This window comes from Tachypleus tridentatus, chromosome 1 (genome assembly GCF_004210375.1).
Source record: "Tachypleus tridentatus isolate NWPU-2018 chromosome 1, ASM421037v1, whole genome shotgun sequence".
NCBI lineage: Eukaryota > Metazoa > Arthropoda > Merostomata > Xiphosura > Limulidae > Tachypleus > Tachypleus tridentatus.
In genome coordinates this window covers 821627-843487 of record NC_134825.1, presented here as the reverse complement: position 1 = coordinate 843487, position 21861 = coordinate 821627, and the positions used below count along the sequence as shown (strand labels likewise).

Below are 21861 nucleotides of genomic sequence, written 5' to 3'. Positions count from 1 at the left end.
CTCCAGAGCAAGAACTGAACATTATGTACGCAAGGATTGGCCGATCCGAGATGAAATTGAGCAAGGAAAACACAACATCATGCACAAACCACTTGTGGAAAGTGATAGAATTCTTTTACCACCTTTGCATATTAAACTTGGTTTGTTTAAGCAATTTGTGAAAGCCTTGGACAAGGAATCCTACACATTTGCATATCTTGCAGAGAAGTTCCCTTCCCTTAGTCAAGCTAAAATTAAAGATGGTATCTTCATAGGTCCCCAAATGGTACTTGATGAAACCTTCATCACACATCTCAAGAGAAAAGAGAAGCTTGCCTTTGAGTCATTCAAGAAAGTTTGTGATAACTTCCTGGGAAACCATCGTTCAGAAGAGCTGTGAATGATCTGCTGAGTCATTATCATGATATTAAATGTAACATGTCTCTAAAAGTTCATGTGCTCCACTCTCATTTGGATTTTTTTGCGGAAAATCTTGGTGATGTGAGTGATGAACATGGCGAGAGATTCCATCAGGATATTGTTGTGATGGAGCGACGATTTAAAGGAAAATGGAACCCTGGCATGTTGGCAGACTACTGCTGGGGTATAAAAAAGAAGATCACACTCCACACAAGAAAAACAAAAGTTGTTTAAACTGACAGGTGTGTGTTTTTAATTCATAACCAATAAATGTTTTGTTATACCAACTAAATTTTTGTTTTGTTTTTTTGTAACTTTCAGTATTTGCAATGTTGTGTTCAATACGTGATATTTTGCAGTATATTATAAAACATATGGTTCATGGTACAGGAAAACGGTGCCTAATCTGGAGGAATAAAGGTAAGATTCAGAATCAGGACAATTTTTTGACCCAGAAAAAAGCCTTACTTAACTTGTACTTTTTTTGAACCTGAAATTTGTTGCAAAGTGTTATTAAATGTAAAAGCTAATACCTGGTGTAATAACTAACTATAACATGTAAGAGTTAACCATAACAGTGGCATTTAACTATAAAATGTGAGAGCTAATCCTAGGTGTGATAGCTACGTAATAAATGTGAGAGTTAACTCCAGGTGTGATAGCTACTTATTAAACGTAATTGCTTACCCTTGGTGTGATAGCTACTTAATAGATGTGAGAGTTAACTCTAGGTGTGATAGCTACTTATTAGATGCAAGAGTTAACTCTAGGTGTGATAGCTACTTATTAGATGCAAGGGTTAACTCTAGGTGTGATAGCTACTTAATAGATGTGAGAGTTAACTCTAGGTGTGATAGCTACTTATCTGATGTAAGAGTTAACTCTAGGTGTGATAGCTACTTAATAGATGTGAGAGTTAACTCTAGGTGTGATAGCTACTTATTAGATGTGATAGCTTACCCTTGGTGCGATAGCTACTTATTAGATGTGATAGCTTACCCTTAATGTGATAGCTACTTATTAGATGTGATAGCTTACCCTTGGTGCGATAGCTACTTATTAGATGTGATAGCTTACCCTTAATGTGATAGCTACTTATTAGATGTGATAGCTAACCCTAGTACTTATTAGATGTTGTAGTTAATTTCAAAAGTGATATTTATTGACTCTACAAGAAGTGTTAGTTAGAACACACATTGCTTTAAGATATTAACCTACTTACGGAATGAGATCAAAAGATTCTTCACCATCAGCGTTTTTTTCAAATTATTCAAGGTGATTTCAAACATGAAAAGTATTATTTTTAATGTGTTGAAGTAGGTACGTGATGACATGTAAACCGTACACTCGTGGTGCAGTCGGTTTCGGGATAAAAGTAAATATACTTTACCCAGTTTGGTTTGAATCGTCTTCACTCCAAGCAGACATCCATCTATGTTTATTTGTTTGTAGTCATGGTAACGTAGTTATTTTAGTTATTCTTGTATATTTTCCCAACTCATGAATTAATGTTTTAGTTAAATAACGTAATTGGATTATTATTAGTTTTTGCAGTGGCTGCTTGGCTGAACTCGGTAACAAATAAAAATAACATTTTAAAATCCGTATGCGAGACAGAGGGATAAATATCGTCCGTGACGTCATTCTAAAATTCATTAATATTGTCATGTTTCATTCAACAGAGTTTTTTGTCATGAACTTCAAGCAATTCGAAAGAACGTCACACTTCAACACACGATCGCGAGGTTAGTGGATTTCTTATAATGTATTTTTCACTGTTTATTTTAGATAAAAGTTTTGAAATTTCATATGGATGCTGTTTACTTATAACTTGGTAACGTGCATTAGATATTAAAATTAAACAACGTATTTATATATAATCATTTACCTGCAAGCATCATGTAACTCTGGACTTGTATAAAATAGGGTGCAGGGTGCTAGTCGACTTTTGTGAATCCAAGTAAAGAAGGTGTTTAGTAAATACTTCATACTACAATAAAATAAAAACAAACCTACTTCACCCCTCATGGTTAAGGGGTGTACCTAATAAATTATAACGCAACACGCGTTGCTTATAACATACACCCCTGTGTGGCTTCGTGCACAATTAACCAAAAAAAACACAAACAAACTGAGAGAGAGATTAGGAAGTTATGTCTAATCAAATAATGTTAAGACTGTCATTGTTATGATTAGGAAAACATTGTTTAACTTGTCGGTAATGTTCCAGTAAACGTCAAATTTCAGCTTATCAGTAGATAGACAATGAATAGACTTAACATGCCTAAAAACTGTTGGTTTTGTTTAGTTCCTAATTTATATCTCAGTAGACGTCAAATGTCAGTTTATCACAAGATAGCAAGTAGTTATTGGTTTCTGTTTCAGTCTGTGTGTTTCTACTACAACAGTGTTTCTGTATCTACTTTATTCTGTATGTTGCAACAGTAACAATGTTTTTTTACAGTAGAGTAATTGTTGTTGTTTCTACTTTAGTTTATGTTGTTACTGCAGCAATGTTTTTTATGGTAGAGTAATTGTTGATGTTTCGATTTCAGTCTTTGTGTTGTTACAGTAAAAATGTTTTTACAGTAGAGCAATTGGTGTTGTTTCTATTTTGGTCTGTGTGTTGTTACTTTAGCATTATTGCTATCAGTTCAATAATTGTTGTTGTACGTATTTCATTCTATGAGTTGTTAATGTAGCAGTTTGTCTACCAGTTCAATAATTCTTGTTTTTCTTTTTAGTCAGTTTATTTTTACTGTAACAATATTTCTTACAGCAGAGTAATTGTTCTTGTTTCTATTTTAGTCTGTGGGTTATTGTAACAACGTTTCTATCAGTTGAATAATTGTTGTTTTCATTTCAGTCTGTGTATTGTTACTGTAACAACGTTTCTATCAGTTGAATAATTGTTGTTTCTATTTCACTCTGTGTATTGTTACTGTAACAACGTTTCTATCAATTGAATAATTGTTGTTTCTATTTCAGTCTGTGTATTGTTATTGTAACAACGTTTCTATTAGTTGAATAATTGTTGTTTCTATTTCACTCTGTGTATTGTTACTGTAACAACGTTTCTATCAGTTGAATAATTGTTGTTTATATTTCAGTCTGTGTATTGTTACTGAAACAACGATTCTATCAGTTGAATAACTGTTCTTGTTTCTAGTTTGAGCTGTGTTGTTACTGTAACAGTGTTTCTTACAGTAGAGTAGTTGTTGTTGTTTCTATTTTAGTCTCTGTGTTATTATTGTGACAATGTTTCTATCAGTCGAATAATTGTTTTTTTTTCTGTTTTAGTGTGTGTATTGCTACTGTAATAATATTTCTTATAGTTTTGTACTTGGTGTTTTCTGTTTCAATTTGTGTATTTTTATTGTAACAATGTTCGATACAATTGAATAAATGTTGCTTGTTTGTTTCAATATGTTTGTTGTTTCTGTAGTATTACCTCTTGATGTTACTGTTATACATCGGGGTTTTGTGAACTTGTATTGAAGGGAAGTTTTTCTAGGTTCTATAAATACGGATGTAAACAAACAAACACGTAGAACATGTTGTGTACAGAAAAATTTATACCTAGAAATAACACTATATAACACAAATTTTGTTTCTGGATAGTATGTGTTATTTCTTAATTGCTTGTGTTGTGAAAGTACATAAAATGGTCATTATTCGCTTCAAACTCTGCTTTTGTTACCTGAATAATGTATAAACGGGCAAATTTACAAATTTTTATTTACATGAGGTCTGAATCATGATTTACATGTATTTGTACTAAAGTTATACAAAAATGAACAAAAATGTTTTGAAGTGAGTATTTTTCGAGATTTGCAACTGTAATGTAAATCACTTTCACGTATCAGTTCCCAAATATAGTCTCCCATCATGTTTTTGTCATACGCTCCTTGGTAGTGACGTCCAAAGTCCAGTATATCTTGGTGGAAGTGTTCGCCTTGCTCCTCTGAGTATGCTCTCATGTTCTCCTTGAATTTATCAAGATGATGGTCAAGGATATGGACTTTCACGGACATCCTGCAGCTCATTTTGCCGCAGTTCTTCACCAGAGCATTTCATTTCAATTTCACATTTTTAATATGAAATCATTTGTAACTAAAATTGCGAATAAAACTAAATGTAATTCACAAAGAGCGCAAGAACATTGCAAGAGAAAGAAACAGAAAACAACAGTTGAGAAGATCTACTACAGATCTTGAAAAACAGAGAAGACAAATTACTGATGAAACGAGTTCTGGTCCACTTAGGTTTCCTTGTGCGTTGAAGGGGTACATCAACTAATTTGTTTATATCTCACAAGATGATAATCTATTCCTAGAAGTCAAAATCAAATATAAGTTATTAAAAGTGTGAAACGGCAGAGTAGTACTTCTAAGTAATTACAAGTAGAAACCAGGTTTTGATACACGTGGTAGGCAGACCACAGACAGCCCATTGAGTAGTTTTGATACACGTGGTAGGCAGACCACAGACAGCCCATTGAGTAACTTCGTGTTTAACAATAAACAAACAAATCTTATGTCTTTCAAATCCAGTAAGGAAAGTTTTACTGACAGTCACGTGATTCTATATAACACCTGACCTCTAGATTATTACTCTTAAAAAACAAGTCCTAGAGGTTATTTAATTCATTTCTTCTTGCAGGTACGTGACATTTGCAGTTTGAAAATACGGTCAAGTCTCCATTTTTATAATTCCGTTAACAACAATAAATAACAGAGCTGAAAATTGTTAAAATGAATTATACTAGAAAATGTATAGCTACAAACTGTAAGGATATATGTTATACAAGTTTTTATATGTATAAGTGACACGTGACCGTGACGTCATTCACTATAGGAAAATACTTACGGACAAAGTTACCGCTAGAGTTATAACTCCATAACTTACTAAGACAATACACAACTAGGGTAAGAACGGGTTTTCGCCAAACCTAGAATGTCAAACTTTTCATATAAAGCCTATGTAAAAAAAATAATAATGAAAACTTCCAAAAAACACTAGAAAACGATCGAATACGTTAAAAATAACCTAAAACAATCAAAATTAATAAAACAATTCCAAAACTACCATAATTAATGCTAAAAGCTGTCTAGAATAAAAATATCTGGTTTTCATTTCTTTCCTCTTCATTAGGTTTTTGCTCCACCAGGTATCGTTTTGCACAATTTAATTTTTGTTTGTTTGTTTGTGTGAAGCTAAACAGAAAGCAATGCAATGGAATACCTGTGCTCTGCCAACCACAAATATTGAAACCAGGTTCTAGCGTTGTAAGATTGTTGACAAGATGCAATACTACTGGGGATGGAGTCGAAGTATTTCAATTACTAAATCAAAGTGTGACAATAACTCTATTTATGGCCTGGCATGGCCTAGCGCGTAAGGCGTGCAACTCCTAATCCGAGGGTTGCGGGTTCGCGCCCGCGTCGCGCCAAACATGCTCGCCCTCCCAGCCGTGGGGGCGTTATAATGTGACGGTCAATCCCACTGTTCGTTGGTAAAAGAGTAGCCCAAAAGTTGGCGGTGGGTGGTGATGACTAGCTGCCTTCACTTTAGTTTTACACTGCTAAATTAGGGACGGCTAGCACAGATAGCCCTCGAGTAGCTTTGTACGAAATTCCAAAACAAACTCTATTTATACAATTAGACCAAATTGTGGAAGTTACTTTATTTATACAGTTAGACCGAAGTGTGGAAGTAACTCTATTTATACACTTAGTCCAAAGTGTGGCAGTAATCTTTTTTATACAGTTAGATTAAAGTGTGGCAGTAACCCTATTTATACACTTAGACCAAAGTGTGGTAGTAACCTTATTTATACATTACAATTCGTTTGAAGGTACAAAATTATAAAATGTGCTCTAAATATCACCCTCTCGACTGAAAACCTTTTAAACTTTAATCGTTTAATTCATTAAATCACATACGTCTCTTCTTTACAGAGAGAATATGAAACATGTCATCCTATTTTATTTGTTCTCACATGAATATCTTGATATTCCAGTAAATTAATATTACTATACAATTAACCTGTTTAGTTTAATGACGTAATAAAACTATATCAATGTCTCGTTCTTCTCTCTTTCTGTATTTAAATAAAAATAATTTCAAGAGTTGATCACTACTTCTCTACGATTTAAATGGTTGGTATCCAGTTCTTTACGATACAAATAGTCCGTATTTAGTTTTTTACGATACAAATAGTCCGTATTTAGTTCTTTACGATATAAATAGTTGGTATTTAGTTCTTTACGATAAAAATAGTTCGTATCTAGTTCTTTACGATATAAATAGTCCGTATTTAGTTTTTCACGATATAAATAGTCGGTATTTAATACTTTACCATATTAATAGTCAGTATTTAGTTCTTTACGATATAAATAGTCGGTATTTAGTTCTTTACGATATAAATAGTCGGTATTTAGTTTTTTACGATATAAATAGTTGGTATTTAGTTCTTTACGATATAAATAGTTGGTATTTAGTTCTTTACGATATAAATAGTTGGTATCTAGTTCTTTACGATATAAATAGTTGGTATTAGTTCTTTACGATATAAATAGTCCGTATCTAGTTCTTTACGATACAAATAGTCCGTATTTAGTTTTTCACGATATTAATAGTCGGTATTTAGTTCTTTACGATATAAATAGTCGGTATCTAGTTCTTTACGATACAAATAGTCCGTATATAGTTCTTTACGATATAAATAGTCGGTATCTAGTTCTTTACGATACAAATAGTCCGTATATAGTTCTTTACGATATAAATAGTCGGTATCTAGTTCTTTACGATATAAATAGTTGGTATTAGTTCTTTACGATATAAATAGTCCGTATCTAGTTCTTTACGATACAAATAGTCCGTATTTAGTTCTTTACGATATAAATAGTCGGTATCTAGTTCTTTACGATACAAATAGTCCGTATTTAGTTTTTCACGATATTAATAGTCGGTATTTAGTTTTTTACGATATAAATAGTCGGTATCTAGTTCTTTACGATATAAATAGTTGGTATTTAGTTCTTTACGATATTAATAGTCCGTATCTAGTTCTTTACGATACAAATAGTCCGTATTTAGTTTTTCAGGATATAAATAGTCAGTATTTAGTTCTTTACGATATAAATAGTTGGTATTTAGTTCTTTACGATATAAATAGTTGGTATTTAGTTCTTTACGATATAAATAGTCCGTATCTAGTTCTTTACGATACAAATAGTCCGTATTTAGTTTTTCACGATATAAATAGTCCGTATTTAGTTCTTTACGATATAAATAGTTGTTATCTAGTTTTTTACGATACAAATAGTCCTTATTTAGTTCTTTACGATATAAATAGTCCGTATCTAGTTCTTTACGATACAAATAGTCCCTATTTAGTTTTTTACGATATAAATAGTTGGTATTTAGTTCTTTACGATATAAATAGTCGGTATCTAGTTCTTTACGATATAAATAGTCGGTATCTAGTTCTTTACGATATAAATAGTCGGTATCTAGTTCTTTACGATTTTGTTAATTTGTGTTCTTTTTCAATGATTGTGGCCTACTTTTTAGTGTATTTTTCATATCTAGGTTTATCAAATGTCGATAAGTTTTAGTGTAGTAGAAACTCCATCTGTACAATAAATATGTTACTGTTGTAACTCCTTCGCTTTGCTGTACCCACCAAACATCTCTTTGAAGACACGAATTTCTAGACAAAAGTAGGGATGGAGATGCTTTGTTTTCAAGTATCAAAATGGAATACATTTAGACTGAGCAAAAAATGAAACCATGGATGTGTGGACACGCTAACTTCCACGTCTAGGACTCAGCTGATTTCATTATTCCAATTAAATTTGTGCTGATGTAATGGTCTCGTGTTTCTGTTTCTTGAAAAAATCATTAACATTTTTTTCTATATCTTTGCTCGTCTCCTAGCAACAAGTCAACACAATCACAACAAGAGGTTTGTGCTGCTAGATGTATCACGTGAACAATCGATGTGACTTTCTTATCAATATTGTACGACAAGCAAGAATAAAAGTGTTACTTGTGGAACGTAAATAAATCAGTTTTTTATCAACTAACTGGAAGAAAGACCATAAAAGTAATCAATCATTTCTAGTGCAGGAAACAGTTTTTAGTAAGGAATGGTGTTGGTTTCTTTTTTAATTTTGCGCAAAGCTACACCAGGGCTATCTGTGCTAGCCGTCCCTAATTTTGCAGTGTGAGACTAGAGAGAAGGCAGCTAGTCATCACCACCCACCGCCAACTCTTGCCGGGCCTTTTTAGTGAGGAACAACTAAGAGTAAAATGAAGTTTCTATAGAAAATACCACTTATTTCAAAAGTATAAGAAAGTTTCTATAGAAAGTACCACTTATTCCAAAAGTATAACAAATTTTCTATAGAAAGTACCACTTATTCCAAAAGTATATAGAACTTTCTATAGAAAGTACCACTTATTTCAAAAGTATAAGAAATTTTCTATAGAAAGTACCACTTATTCGAAAAGCATAACGAAGTTTCTCTGTAAAGTACCACTCACTGCACAAATATAGGAGAGTTAGTTTCTGTATAAAGTATAACTTATTCAAAAGTGTAAGAAAGTTTGGAAAATAGCACTTATCTCTATCGTAAATAAACAGGTTTATCAAGTATTACTCATTCCTAGAGACTCAGAAGTTTTAAAAAATATCGTAGTGTAACAAATGTGGTGTTTAGAAATTTACATTTATTCTAACAAGCCAATGAAGTTTTGGGAAGGTAAAAGTTATTTCTATATTGAAAGCAATTTTCATAAAATGTATGACACATTCCGATAGAGGAATAAAACATTTAGAATGTGTGTCACATTCCGATAGAGGAATAAAACATTTAGAATGTGTGTCACATTCCGATAGAGGAATAAAACATTTAGAAAGTATGACACATTCTGATAGAGGAATGAAACATTGAGAATGTGTGTCACATTCTGACAGAGGAAGGAAATATTTAGAATGTGTGTCACATTCTGATAGAGGAAGGAAACATTTACAATGTGTGGCACATTCTGATAGAGGAAGGAAACATTTACAATGTGTGGCACATTCTGATAGAGGAAGGAAACATTTACAATGTGTGGCACATTCTGATAGAGGAAGGAAACATTTACAATGTGAGACACATTCTGATAGAGGAAGGAAACATTTAGAATATGTGACACATTCTGATTGAGGAAGGAAATATTTAGAATGTGAGACACATTCCTACAAGCATAATAAAGTTTGTTTAAGGTAACACCTGTTGCTTTAGCGAAGTAAGATTTTATAAAATACCCCCTGCAGTGTAACTAAGTTTTCAGAAAATTATAACTTATTTGTGTAGTGAAAGGCATAATTTATTCCTGCAATAGATGGATACTATTGTAAAGAATAACTACTTCCTTTGGTGACAGGAAGTGTTTAAAAGGAATTATTAATTGTATAGCGAAGTAAGGTATTTTGAAAACATAACTTATTGCTATAAATGAGGGAATATTTTTGAAGTGGAACTTCACCGATAGTTAATGGATGTTCTTGAAAACTATAACTTAGTCCAACAAAGAAAGCACGGTTTTAGAATATGTTACTTATTTATCTAGCAACTGGAAGTAACTGGAAACTACACTTGTACCAATATTTCACATTCCTATAGGAGAATGCTATTCTTATGAAGTATCATCCATCTCTTATTTGATGCTGGAAGAAAGCTTTCTAAAAGTATAATTTATTTCTATAGAAGAAAGAATCTTCAAGAAGTATCTTCCACTATGAGAAGACAATTTCGGAAATTTTCACCCATTCCTAGAGAGAAATGAGATTTTTAGAAAATGTCTTTCTGTAGCGATAGGAAGTGTTTAAGGAAAATCAGTTATTAGTCTAATTAAAGGAAATGTTGAAGGAAGTACCTCAGTTATTAGTCCAATTAAAGGAAATGTTGAACGAAGTACCTCAGTTATTAGTCTAATTAAAGAAAATGTTGAAGGAAGTACCTCAGTTATTAGTCTAATCAAAGGAAATGTTGAAGGAAGTACCTCAGTTATTAGTCTAATTAAAGGAAATGTTGAAGGAAGTACCTCAGTTATTAGTCTAATTAAAGGAAATGTTGAAGGATGTACCAACTTTTGGAAATTATGACCTAATTTTATTGAGGAGGAAAGTATTTAGAACATAGCATCTATTTTATGAAAAGAAAACGATTTTATTTAAACCTGACGTTTCGTTTTACGCTTTGTTCAAGAGTTACATACAAATTGATAAAAAATGTAAATAATCAAAAACAGACAGAACAACAGTTAATGTCAAACAATAACAAAACTGAATCAGGAAACGAAGTTGTTCTGCTTTACCATGTTTGATAAGTAATGACTTCTTTAGAATAAAATACACGAATGTGTTTTAACACGTTCGTGTACTGAGCGACAGAGTTTACCAATGTATTTATCATCACACTAGGGATATACCATTTCATAAATTATATGTTTAACAGCACAGCAGTCATCCAAACCAATATCTATAGCAAGACAATTTTTATTTATATTTATTTACTGAGGGTTTAATTAAAAAGTAATATTTAAAGTTTTGTCTACAAGTTTTGTACCTACAAATACCACACCCAGTCTGTTTTTGTACCTACAAATACCATACCCAGTCTTTTTTTGTACCTACAAATACCATACCCAGTCTGTTTTTGTACCTACAAATACCATACCCAGTCTGTTTTTCATACTTCAAAAGCTAATTCGTGACTAATCTATTCCTATTGTAAAAGGAAGAAATTATAGCTTACAATGTAGTACTAAGAGATGTTATTTTAGGTTAAAGCCAACAACTCACTATACACTTAATATAGGTATTACTTTAGGCTAAAGTCAATAAGTGACCGTACGCTTAATAGAGATGTTACCTCTGTCCAAAGTCAACAATATTTAATATAAATGCTACTTGTATCAATGTGACAATGTAGATATTATATCTTTCGTTTTGTTAGACCAGTTATTTTGAATTATTATGTTTAAAAAAATATCGTGACGTCCCAACCCCAGTAACAGGTAAGTCTACGGATTTATACCGCCAGAAACCGGGTTAAAATAATCGTGGTGGACAGAGTACGTATAGATGTGTTATTCTTAACTACAAACAAACTGTAATGATAGCAACATTTTTATTTATTTATTTTTCATTATAAAGTAGTTTGCCGAAAGCTCATTAGTATGTGTGTTTTCTTATAGCAAAGCCACATCGGGCTATCTGCTGAGCCCACCGAGGGGAATCGATCCCCTGATTGTAAATCCGTAGACTTACCCCTGTACTAGTGGTATACATTCATTAGTGTCCCCAAGTTCAAAAATAATAAGTTTGTGTGTTTAGAATTAAGAAGAAAGTTCTACAATGGGCTATCTCTGCTCTGCCCATCACGGGTATCGAAACCCTGTTTTAGCGGTGTAAGTACATAAGGGATGGGAGTAATAAGTATAGTAGTTTCTCATACTTTTATTTCTTCTTTAAATAACTCACTAATTCAGTAGTGAACAATGATCTGTTGTAGTGTAACTCTTATTTCATACAACTAATAATTCATAACCATTTAGACATTCTCTGTTACGTCATACCTTCCTCTGGCCAAAAAATATGCAGCTTATGATAAAACACAGCTTACAACAGTTTTTATTGAAAATATGTTTTAAACTCCACTGAAATTACATTTGTATTAAGTCTGGGGCTAGCAAAGAAGCTTTGTGTTACCTTGTCCTTTACTTGTCTTATATTTACTGAAATTTCTGATATATATATATATAAGTAATTAATATTAAGTAATGTCCGATTGAGGTTCAGAAAACGAGAAAGGATTTCAAACGTTTTAATGTTATTTAATCAATAATGTATGTTCCATTATTATTAATTACTTCCTGCCAATGATTCACAAGCTTCTGAATGCCACTTTTATAAAAGTCTTCAGGTTTGGAGGAAAAGAATGTAGAGAGGGTAGTTTTGACATCTTCATGTGTTCTAAGTGCTTTTCCATCAACATAGTTCTGCAAACTTTGTAATAGATGATAATCAGATGGGACAAGGTCTGGAGAATAAGGAAGATGTGGAAGTTTTTCCCAGTCTAGTTCTTGAATCTTCACAGATGTAATTCTTGCTATATGGAGCTGTGCGTTATCCTGGTGTAACACAACACCTTTACAATTGATCAAAGCAGGCCTCTTTTCTTTTAGTGCAACATGCAAGCAGCACTCTAACTATTGACAATAGAAGTCTGATGTAATCGTTACATTGAATGGGAGCAACTCAAAGTGGATCACACCAACAATATCCCACCAAATGCTTAACAAGACTTTCCTAGGGTAGAGGTTCATTTTGGGCTGAGCTTTAGCCAGAGTACCTGCACTGAGCTATTGTCTGTGGCGTTTAACATTTTTATAAAATATCCATTTTTATGTCCAGTCACTAACCTGTCAGAAAAGGTGAGTTACATTCACGGAAGTGCAGAGAAGTGCAAATGTCCACTTTTGCCCTTAGGTTGGCTTCTGTCAAATCATGGGGAACCCTTTTTTCCAAGTTTTGACACCTTTCCAAGCTATTGCAGATGACGGTGAACTGTTAAATGGGTTGAATTAAGCTTCTGTGATAGTTCTTTAACTGTTACACCCCAATCTTTATCAAGTGCAGAGAACAAGTCATCATTAAACTCAACAGGATGACCTGAACGTGGTGCATCACTTAAGCTGTAGTCACCTGATCTGAACTTTTGAAACCATCTTCGATATTTTCTTTCATTAAGAGATTCCGTATTATAAACACCTTGAATGTTTTGTGTTGTTTCTGCTGCACTATTGCCTTTCTTAAACTCATAAAGCATTATATACCTAATGTGCTCCTCAGACACATCCATCTTCATAAGAGTTTATTTAATTAATGATCTGAAAAAGTGGAGTAAGATTAAATTCTTTTATTTGTGTGAACATTTTTATACACGTCCTACCACATATTTTAGTCGTTAAAGCCTTCTACAAAGACAGAAATCATGATGCACTTTCTTTGTTAAAGTTTCGAACATTACTTGTGGGATGGCATGAGGGTTATTATTCCACAGGTATATTAGCTGATATATTGAGGATACAACTTTCTTGATTTTTCTATAGCAATTGTGGACAACCACGTGTATAACACCCTGAGAAAAATAGAATTAACCACGTGAATAGCATCTGTACCCTGAGAAAAATAGAATTAACCACGTGTATAGCATCTGCACCCTGAGAAAAATAGAATTAACGTTTCACGTTGATTCACTTGGACATTTCTTTCACGTTTTTCTGTTTTCAAGTCAGAAATAGTGTAGCAAAATTTCATCCAAATTCAAGATTAGCACAAATGTGTTAGCCTGTGCAAAACTGTGTCAGGTCTTTGGCAGAACCTTTCACAAATGTATTTAAGACTAGTATTTAAAGATGGAACATTTAAAGTGACATACGAGTTTAAAATCCTAGATAAGATATAAACTACTGAACTGAGGACGTAGAAGAAATATGTTTTAAATGATTTATCCACTGACGTAAGGACACACAGAAAGTTAATATTAGTCACAGGGCTAGAACATACAAAGAGTACGTATTAGCATGTCAGCTTGGGACATGCAATTACCTATAGTAATTTTAAATCACTGAGTTGGGAAATAAAAATTGTTTGTTTTAATAACTTATCTGAGAACACACAGAACCACAGATCTGATGAAATGGAGCCTCATTATCATAAGTATTATTTCTCACAGCAATTATTAAAAGACTTATGTTTTTAACTTGTAGGTCAGAAGCGTCACAATGAAGCCTGAAATTCGAGGATGCATTGGAGCTTCCATTGTGGCTATACTGGCGGGGTTTCTAGTAGTGGCAGCAGGTGTCGCCACCATGGCCTTGATTGTTCTTCACTCATCAACTACGACAGACATCTTGAGCTGGTGGTTCCTTATTGGCGTTATGGCGAGTGGGTTTTTCATCATGACACTTGGCTTCTTAGGAAGTGTATGCGCATTCTTTGGCCATTTGTCAACAACAAGAAACCAAGTTGAAGCAAAAGTCAGATTACCGGTTTCTCCTGCTTATGTCGGTGTAGCTCCCCCTCCTGTACACATGTATCAACAACCATCTCAACACATACAAATGTGGTCTCCGTATCATCAAGGATATGGGCTGCCGGAACAAGTAGATATTTTATCTGCACAACAGATGGCACAACAAGCTGGGATCTGAACTTTAATATGTGTTTTAACTTGATTGGTTGGTTGGTGTTTATTGGCGCAAAGCAACTAAGTTTTTTGTTAGTTGTACGCGTGAACGTAGAAAATAAATGAAATAATAATCATTCAATTACCTTCAACAGTAGCAACAAACATAGTTTTCGTAACAAAAATTAGAATTACAGAAATATTACTGATAAAGATAGCAGTGAAAACCACAAAATGCTTGAACTGTCAGTGTCTAAAGAGTTGTAAAGCAAGTTTCTTTGATCATGAAATAATAAACGTTTTCATAAAACTAAAAAGTTATTTCTGTATAAAAATAAAATTTTATAACATTTTCATGCCAGGAATTAAAACAGAGAAGATCTTAGTTTGTTTGTGTTTTCACGTAAAGTTACACAAGGGCTATCTGCTCTAGCCGGCCCTAAATTAGCAGTGTAAGACTAGGGGAAAGGCAGCTAGTCATCACCATCCATCGTCAACTCTTGTGCTACTCTTTTACCAACGAATAGTGGGATTGACCGAACATAACAAAACGCCCACGGCCAGGGGCGTAGATTTTTTACACCCGATGGGGGAATGATTTTTGCAACCACTTGTGTGGACTGTTCAATTTACAAATTGGTAATCTCTGATTACGTGAACCTGAAAGCTGTAAACATGCAGTCACAGAGTAATCTTGTTGCCACGATACTTGCATGTATACTTAGGCCTACTGACTGATACTTACGAACTATCGCTCAGATCGAAAAGCTTAGAAGCACGCCTATATTAAAGATGTACATTTCGGCTACTGAAAAAGCCTACATCTAGGCCTAATTATGTAATTCGATTGGTAAGAATACGAGAATCACAAGAACAAACGCATAATTTGAAGGCCTGTGGTGCAAAAAAACAATTCAACAGACCAAACTGTAGGGGGGAATGATTGTATGCACCATACCCCCCACCTAAAATGAAGGGGGATGTATCCCATCTATCCTTCCAGGATCTACGCCCCTGCCCACGGCTGAAAGGGCGAGCCTGTTTTGTTTGACGAATATTCGAACCTGCGACACTCACCGCTTGGCCTTGCAGGGCCGAAGATCTTTGTGACATATTATTTGTTTTTAAAAGCTAGAATAGACGTAAGATATCTTATTGAAAAGCGGTATGTCTACAGACTCACGCTGCTAAAAACCAGGTTTAGATACTCATGGTGGGCAGAGCACAGATAGCCCATTGTGTAACTTTGTGTTTAATTCAAAATAACAACAAAGCAACATCTTATTGAAAGGCAACAAATTAACTAGTTTTATAGTTGATATCTTATTGAAGGACATTTAATTATGAATAAAAATGAATGAAAGAAAGTGAATTGTGTAGAATAATACATCAACTACACTATACCTGCTATATCCAGCCAAGACGTAACCTTCCGTTAAACGTGAAGGTTATTTAGGTCAAATGAGAAAGAACAGGTAAAGTAGTGGTTGAGACGCTAATTATTACAGCAAAAAATGTGATATAGATTAAGATGTTAAAGTGTAATTTTGCATCAGTTTTTATTTGCAACACATCAGAACTAGGGTGAGATTTGTTTATTATTAAATTATTTTAGCATCAGAGCATGTTATTAATTATTATTTATTAATATGGACACATGGCTGACCTTCGAGTTAATTCTCTGAACCGGTTATACAACTGATTTTAAGAATTGACCTTCTCACAAAGTTATCGGCCACATACAATTCCATACGTATTTGTGATTGATTATTAAGGTTTATTTTAGTACAATGTCTTGATGTCAACATGACCATCTGTCATCGGCCACATACAATTCCATACGTATTTGTGATTGATTATTAAGGTTTATTTTAGTACAATGTTTTGATGTCAACATGACCATCTGTTATAAGTGTGGAGAGGGGCGCTCGACTCGTAATCTATGGGTCACAGGTTCGAATGTCCATTACCAAACATTCTCGCCTTTCCAGGCATTATACTGTGACGCTTAATCCCATTATTTGTTTTTAAGAGTATCTTAAGAGTGGGTGGTGTTGACTGGCTGCCTCCCGTCTGGTTTTCCACTGATAAATTATGGACGGCTAGCGTAGATAACCTTCGAGCAGCTTTTGCCTTAAATTCAAAACAAACAAATAAAGTGTTATAGTGTTTTCTAACAGGCATACGTTTTCATAGCTTAAGAAAAGACAAGTTGATGTTGAAATTATTTAGTAAACAGAAAAAAAGCAAACAAAATATTTCAAAATCATGACATAATTACATAAGTACGTAACACTTGTTTCAATTAACATTTTACTTAACATAAAAATCTAGTAAATTATTTAGTTTTATTTATAGCTATTTGATTCCTGTCCATCGTGAGACATCAGTAAATTTGCGAACTTACGTTGCTAATATCTGGGGCTCGATTCCCAGCGATAAATGGAGCAGATAGATCAATGTGGCTTTGCTATAAAATATAAAGCCTACAACATATCATGTTACTCACATGTCTCCAATAATATATTAAAATTTAAGAATACTTTATAAAAGGAAGTATTTTATGTCACCTTAATGCTTGATTATTGATGTAGGCAAACGTGTAGAATGTGTTTCCTCATTCCAACTGCGTCGTAAATCTAAACTTTTTGTTTGCCACCTGGTATTTAAATATACGAATATATAATTAGATTGTTTGTTTACTGTTAACCACACAATGGGCTTTTAAACCAGTGGCTCCCAACCAGGGGTGCGAGAAAGCGTTCCAGGGGGTGTGAGATAACATTTCAGTTTTCATTGTTTATATTAAGGGTACTGTCCTACATAGTGTTTATGTTTATATTAAGGGTACTGTCCTATATAGTGTTTATGTTTATATTAAGGGTGCTGTCCTATATAGTGTTTATGTTTATATTAAGGCTACTGTCCTATATAGTGTTTATGTTTATATTAAGGGTACTGTCCTATATAGTGTTTATGTTTATATTAAGAGTATTGTCCTATATAGTGTTTATGTTTATATTAAGGCTACTGTCCTACATAATGTTTATGTTTATGTTAAGGGTACTGTCCTATATAGTGTTTATGTTTATATTAAGGCTACTGTCCTATATAGTGTTTATGTTTATATTAAGGCTACTGTCCTATATAGTGTTTATGTTTATATTAAGGCTACTGTCCTATATAGTGTTTATGTATATATTAAGGCTACTGTCCTATATAGTATTTATGTTTATATTAAGGCTACTGTCCTATATAGTGTTTATGTTTATATTAAGGGTGCTGTCCTATATAGTGTTTATGTTTATATTAAGGGTGCTGTCCTATATAGTGTTTATGTTTATATTAAGGCTACTGTCCCATATATTCAAAAATTACGTTTGATTTTTATTTCTTATTTTCTTGTTACAGATGTAGCTTTTTACCTTGTTACGATAAACTATCGTTTCTACCGTCGCTGTCGCAGACCGAAATCTGAATGTACAATTGTAAACAAACAACAGACGAAACGTAAACGTGACCAAAATACTTGGCACAACTAATTAGGTTACGTTCGTGAACACCGTCTTACAGTGTCTATTATTTATTAATGTTATGTATTCACGTGATCGTGACTCGAGAAACTTTCAGAAGTATCCAGAATTAATCGATGACGTCATGTGACATATATTCGAGAATGTTCTAGAAAGTTTCGCAGAGTATATAAATCCATGGTAGTTAGTGCATTGTTGATTTTGTGTTTGTGCAAAAAAAACTTCATTATGTTAAAGAAAAGTAAATAGAATGATGATTATGTGAAGTTTGATTTCACTTGCATCGGAACAACTGAGGATCTGCAAAAACCCCAGTGCATGCTTTGTGACGCTGTCCTTTCAAAGGCAAATTTGAATCCATCAAAGCTGCAGGAACACTTCAACAACCTGCATGGTGGAGCAGCTGTTGCAGGCCATAATGTTGAATCATTGAAATGTAGAAGTGCCTGCTTTGATTCTCGAGCAACCCTTCCAAAATTAGGTTTTATATCTGCTGACAAACCACGGCTTCATACCACGTGGCGTATAAAGTAGCCAAATCAGAGAAGCTTCATACAATTGCAGAAGAGGTGATAAAACCATGTGCATTAGAAATGGCAACGATTGTTCTGGATAAAGAAGCCTCAAACAAGCCGTTATCAAATAATGTTATTCAAAACCGAATTGGTGATTTGAGTTCGGACATTTTGGACCAAGTTATCGCAAATATCAGGGCTAGTCCTTTGAAAATCTCTCTCCAATTGGACGAAAAACTGATGTTTCAAATTGCAGTCAACTAATCGCACTAGTGAGGTATGTCCATGATGGTGCCATAATGGAAGATTTCCTGTTCTGTGAAGACCTGAAAACAACCACAAAAGGGAAAGATGTCTTCCAGTGTGTGAAGCACTTCTGTTAAGACCATCAACAGGATTAGGGGTCGCGCTCTGAATCACCACCTCTTCAAGTCGCTTTGTGAAGGTTTTGGAAGTGAGCATTCAGTTTTGCTTTTCCACACAGAAGTCCGTTGGCTGTCACGTGGGAGAGCTTTAACGCGCTTGTTTGAACTGCGAAAAGAAGTCTAAACTTCTCTGAAGGAACGTAACCATGATCTGCCCGGAGAAATAGAATCACAAGAATTCAACCAAATGCTACCCTATTTGAGTAATATTTTCACTCGTATGAATGACCTGAATGTATCTCTTCAAGGGAAAAACATGAGCATATTGAAATGCTGCGAAAATTTAAATGCTTTCAAAGAAAAGTTATATATTTGGTATCGACGAGTTAAAAGAAGGAATCTTTCAAATTTTCCATCACTCGAAGAAATGGTAGGTGAGGATGAATCCCTAATTCCATGTGTGTGAAGAAATTGTGGGTCATTTGGAAATACTATCAAAGTCATTTGATGGATATTTTGGAGGAGAACTGGAAACTTCTGAAGAATGGATTATGAATCCATACTCCTTCAATTTGGATAATATGTCGGATGATGAAGAACTGGAGGAAGATCTTATTGAACTGCGCACAAATCGAGTTCTCGAAATGCAGTTTGAAAGCAAAATTTTGGAACAATATTGGTGTTCGGCAATGGACATGTTTCCAAGACTTTGTGAAAAAGCACTAAATGTGCTCATCCCATTTGTGACGACATACTTATGCGAGTTTGGATTTAGTGCCCTTTTGTCAATCAAGACAAAATCTAGAAATCGCTTGAGTGCACAGGCAGACTTGTCGATTACTATTAGAAACAAAGTGTCACGCTTTGGAAAACTCATAAGAAATAAACAGGAACAAAAGAGTCATTTAATTTAAATTGGCTTATAAACATTTGAACATTTCAATTTCAAAGAAATTTCATTTCATGCATGGATGAAAATTTATTTTTTTGTAGGCCATGTAGGGTTTATACAACTTTTAGTTTGTTGTAATATTTTTTCTTTTCCAAATGTTTCGTTTTTGTTTATATATCATTAAAAACTGATTATAAAAATTTGTTTTGGCCACCTTCGCCTTTATTCTTAAATAAATAATTACTGTGAGGGGTGCGAGAACATATTAAATTTTTTTAGGGGTGCGGGGCATAAAAAAGGTTGGGAACCACTGTTTTAGACTGTACCCACAATTCGTATCAAAACCAGATTTTTAGCCAAATACGTCTTCACATTGCTGAACCACTGAGAAACGTAACTGTACAATAAGTTGTAGGCTGTTGTTTGTATCTTATTTTGTTTTTGCTGTAAGTGTCTGACCCTTAATCACTGTTTCCAATCTTCCAATTATTTAATCAATACGTTACTACGATATCACATTATGTTATTAGAAGAGGCGTTTTTACTTTAACTCTAAAACTCTTGATTTCATAAAGTTTGTTTGCTGTTGTTTTTAAATAAATTAAAAATAAATTATTAACAAAATAATTTGTTCGATTAAATTTTGCAATGATTTTTTTTTAAACATAAAAGATTAGAAGTGGATAATCCCTTAGATACAACAGATTGGATGGTCTGAAGATGTGCGCTTTAAACACAACAGACTAAATTGTCCAAAGATGTGAACATTAAGTAGAACAGACAGTATGGTCTAAATATGTGTATCTTAAATACAACCGACTGGATAATCTAAAGATGTGCACTTTAAATACAACAGACTGGATGGTCTGAAAGGGTCCATCTTTAAATACAATAGACTGGATAGTGTCAAGAGGTGCATCTTTTCTAATAATTTTAAGAACGTGTTTGTTTTAGGATTTACAAACATCTTAAAGAGTTACTAGAAGTCACAAGTAACACCTAGATTTAAGAGAAATCCCACTTGAATATTTGCTCCTAATAAAATTGTTAGATTGGGATGATATTCGTCTATTTACTAAATTTCGAGCAAAGATACTCGTGCGCTCTCTGTATTAGTAATCCTTAACTTAAAATTTTAAGAACTTTCTCAAACCTCTAATGATATTCCTACCGTCTTTTTAACCATTAATAATTACCTATCCATTAAACGTTTAGATCATGAAAGAATGAGAAATACTGTTTCTTCCAAATAAAGGTTACAGCTAGAGGACAGCGTTGGAGGTCAAAGTAGTTTGATAAGTTCCTCTGTAAATCAAAGAACAAAAAGAGCCAGTTTAGTTCCTTGTGATGGTTGGTCTCATGACAATTGGATCCTTGAGGTATTGGAAGAAGGTACGTTATAATGAAAACTAACTGATCAAACCAAAGACTGGAAAAAGGGCGAGATGCATAAGTTTACAGAGCTGATAAAAATATATTTTAAAGTATGTTTCAAGTTTGGTTTTCATGCTGCTAGAATTGTGCCTGTCGGCATGGAAGCTGGCACTCTCTCATTATATTACAGAAATAAATTAAGAATCGTGAGATTTGCATAGGGCAGAATGTAAGTACTTTGATAACTCAAACATTGAAACTAAAAGTCTGAGGTATGTCCTTACTGATATTCCTGTAAGAAGTGGATGTGACCACCCCAGTATTTTACACATTAAAGAAACGTTTATAGCTTTGAAGTAATGATGTCTCACTCAAGGTTTTTGAAACAACCAAGTTGTTATTGGAATCTCCTCTGTTACTAGAAGAAGTCAAGGGAATCGTTCAACGACATGTTTCCCTATTTTATGGTGGAAATGAGAGAATTGCATTAATGATTACTGATGTAAGTTATACCAGAGTAGAAAATAGATT

General features: G+C 33.7%; 1 protein-coding gene across 1 annotated transcript; it reads left to right on the top strand.

The window, feature by feature from the left end:
* The first annotated feature begins 2034 nt into the window (after positions 1 to 2034).
* Positions 2035 to 15722, top strand: LOC143226150 (uncharacterized). Its single transcript, XM_076457118.1, has 2 exons — positions 2035 to 2144; positions 14233 to 15722. The coding sequence occupies exon 2, from the start codon at positions 14248 to 14250 to the stop codon at positions 14674 to 14676; it is 429 nt and encodes a 142-aa protein (XP_076313233.1). The 5' UTR covers positions 2035 to 2144; positions 14233 to 14247; the 3' UTR covers positions 14677 to 15722.
* Positions 15723 to 21861: the final 6139 nt, after the last annotated feature.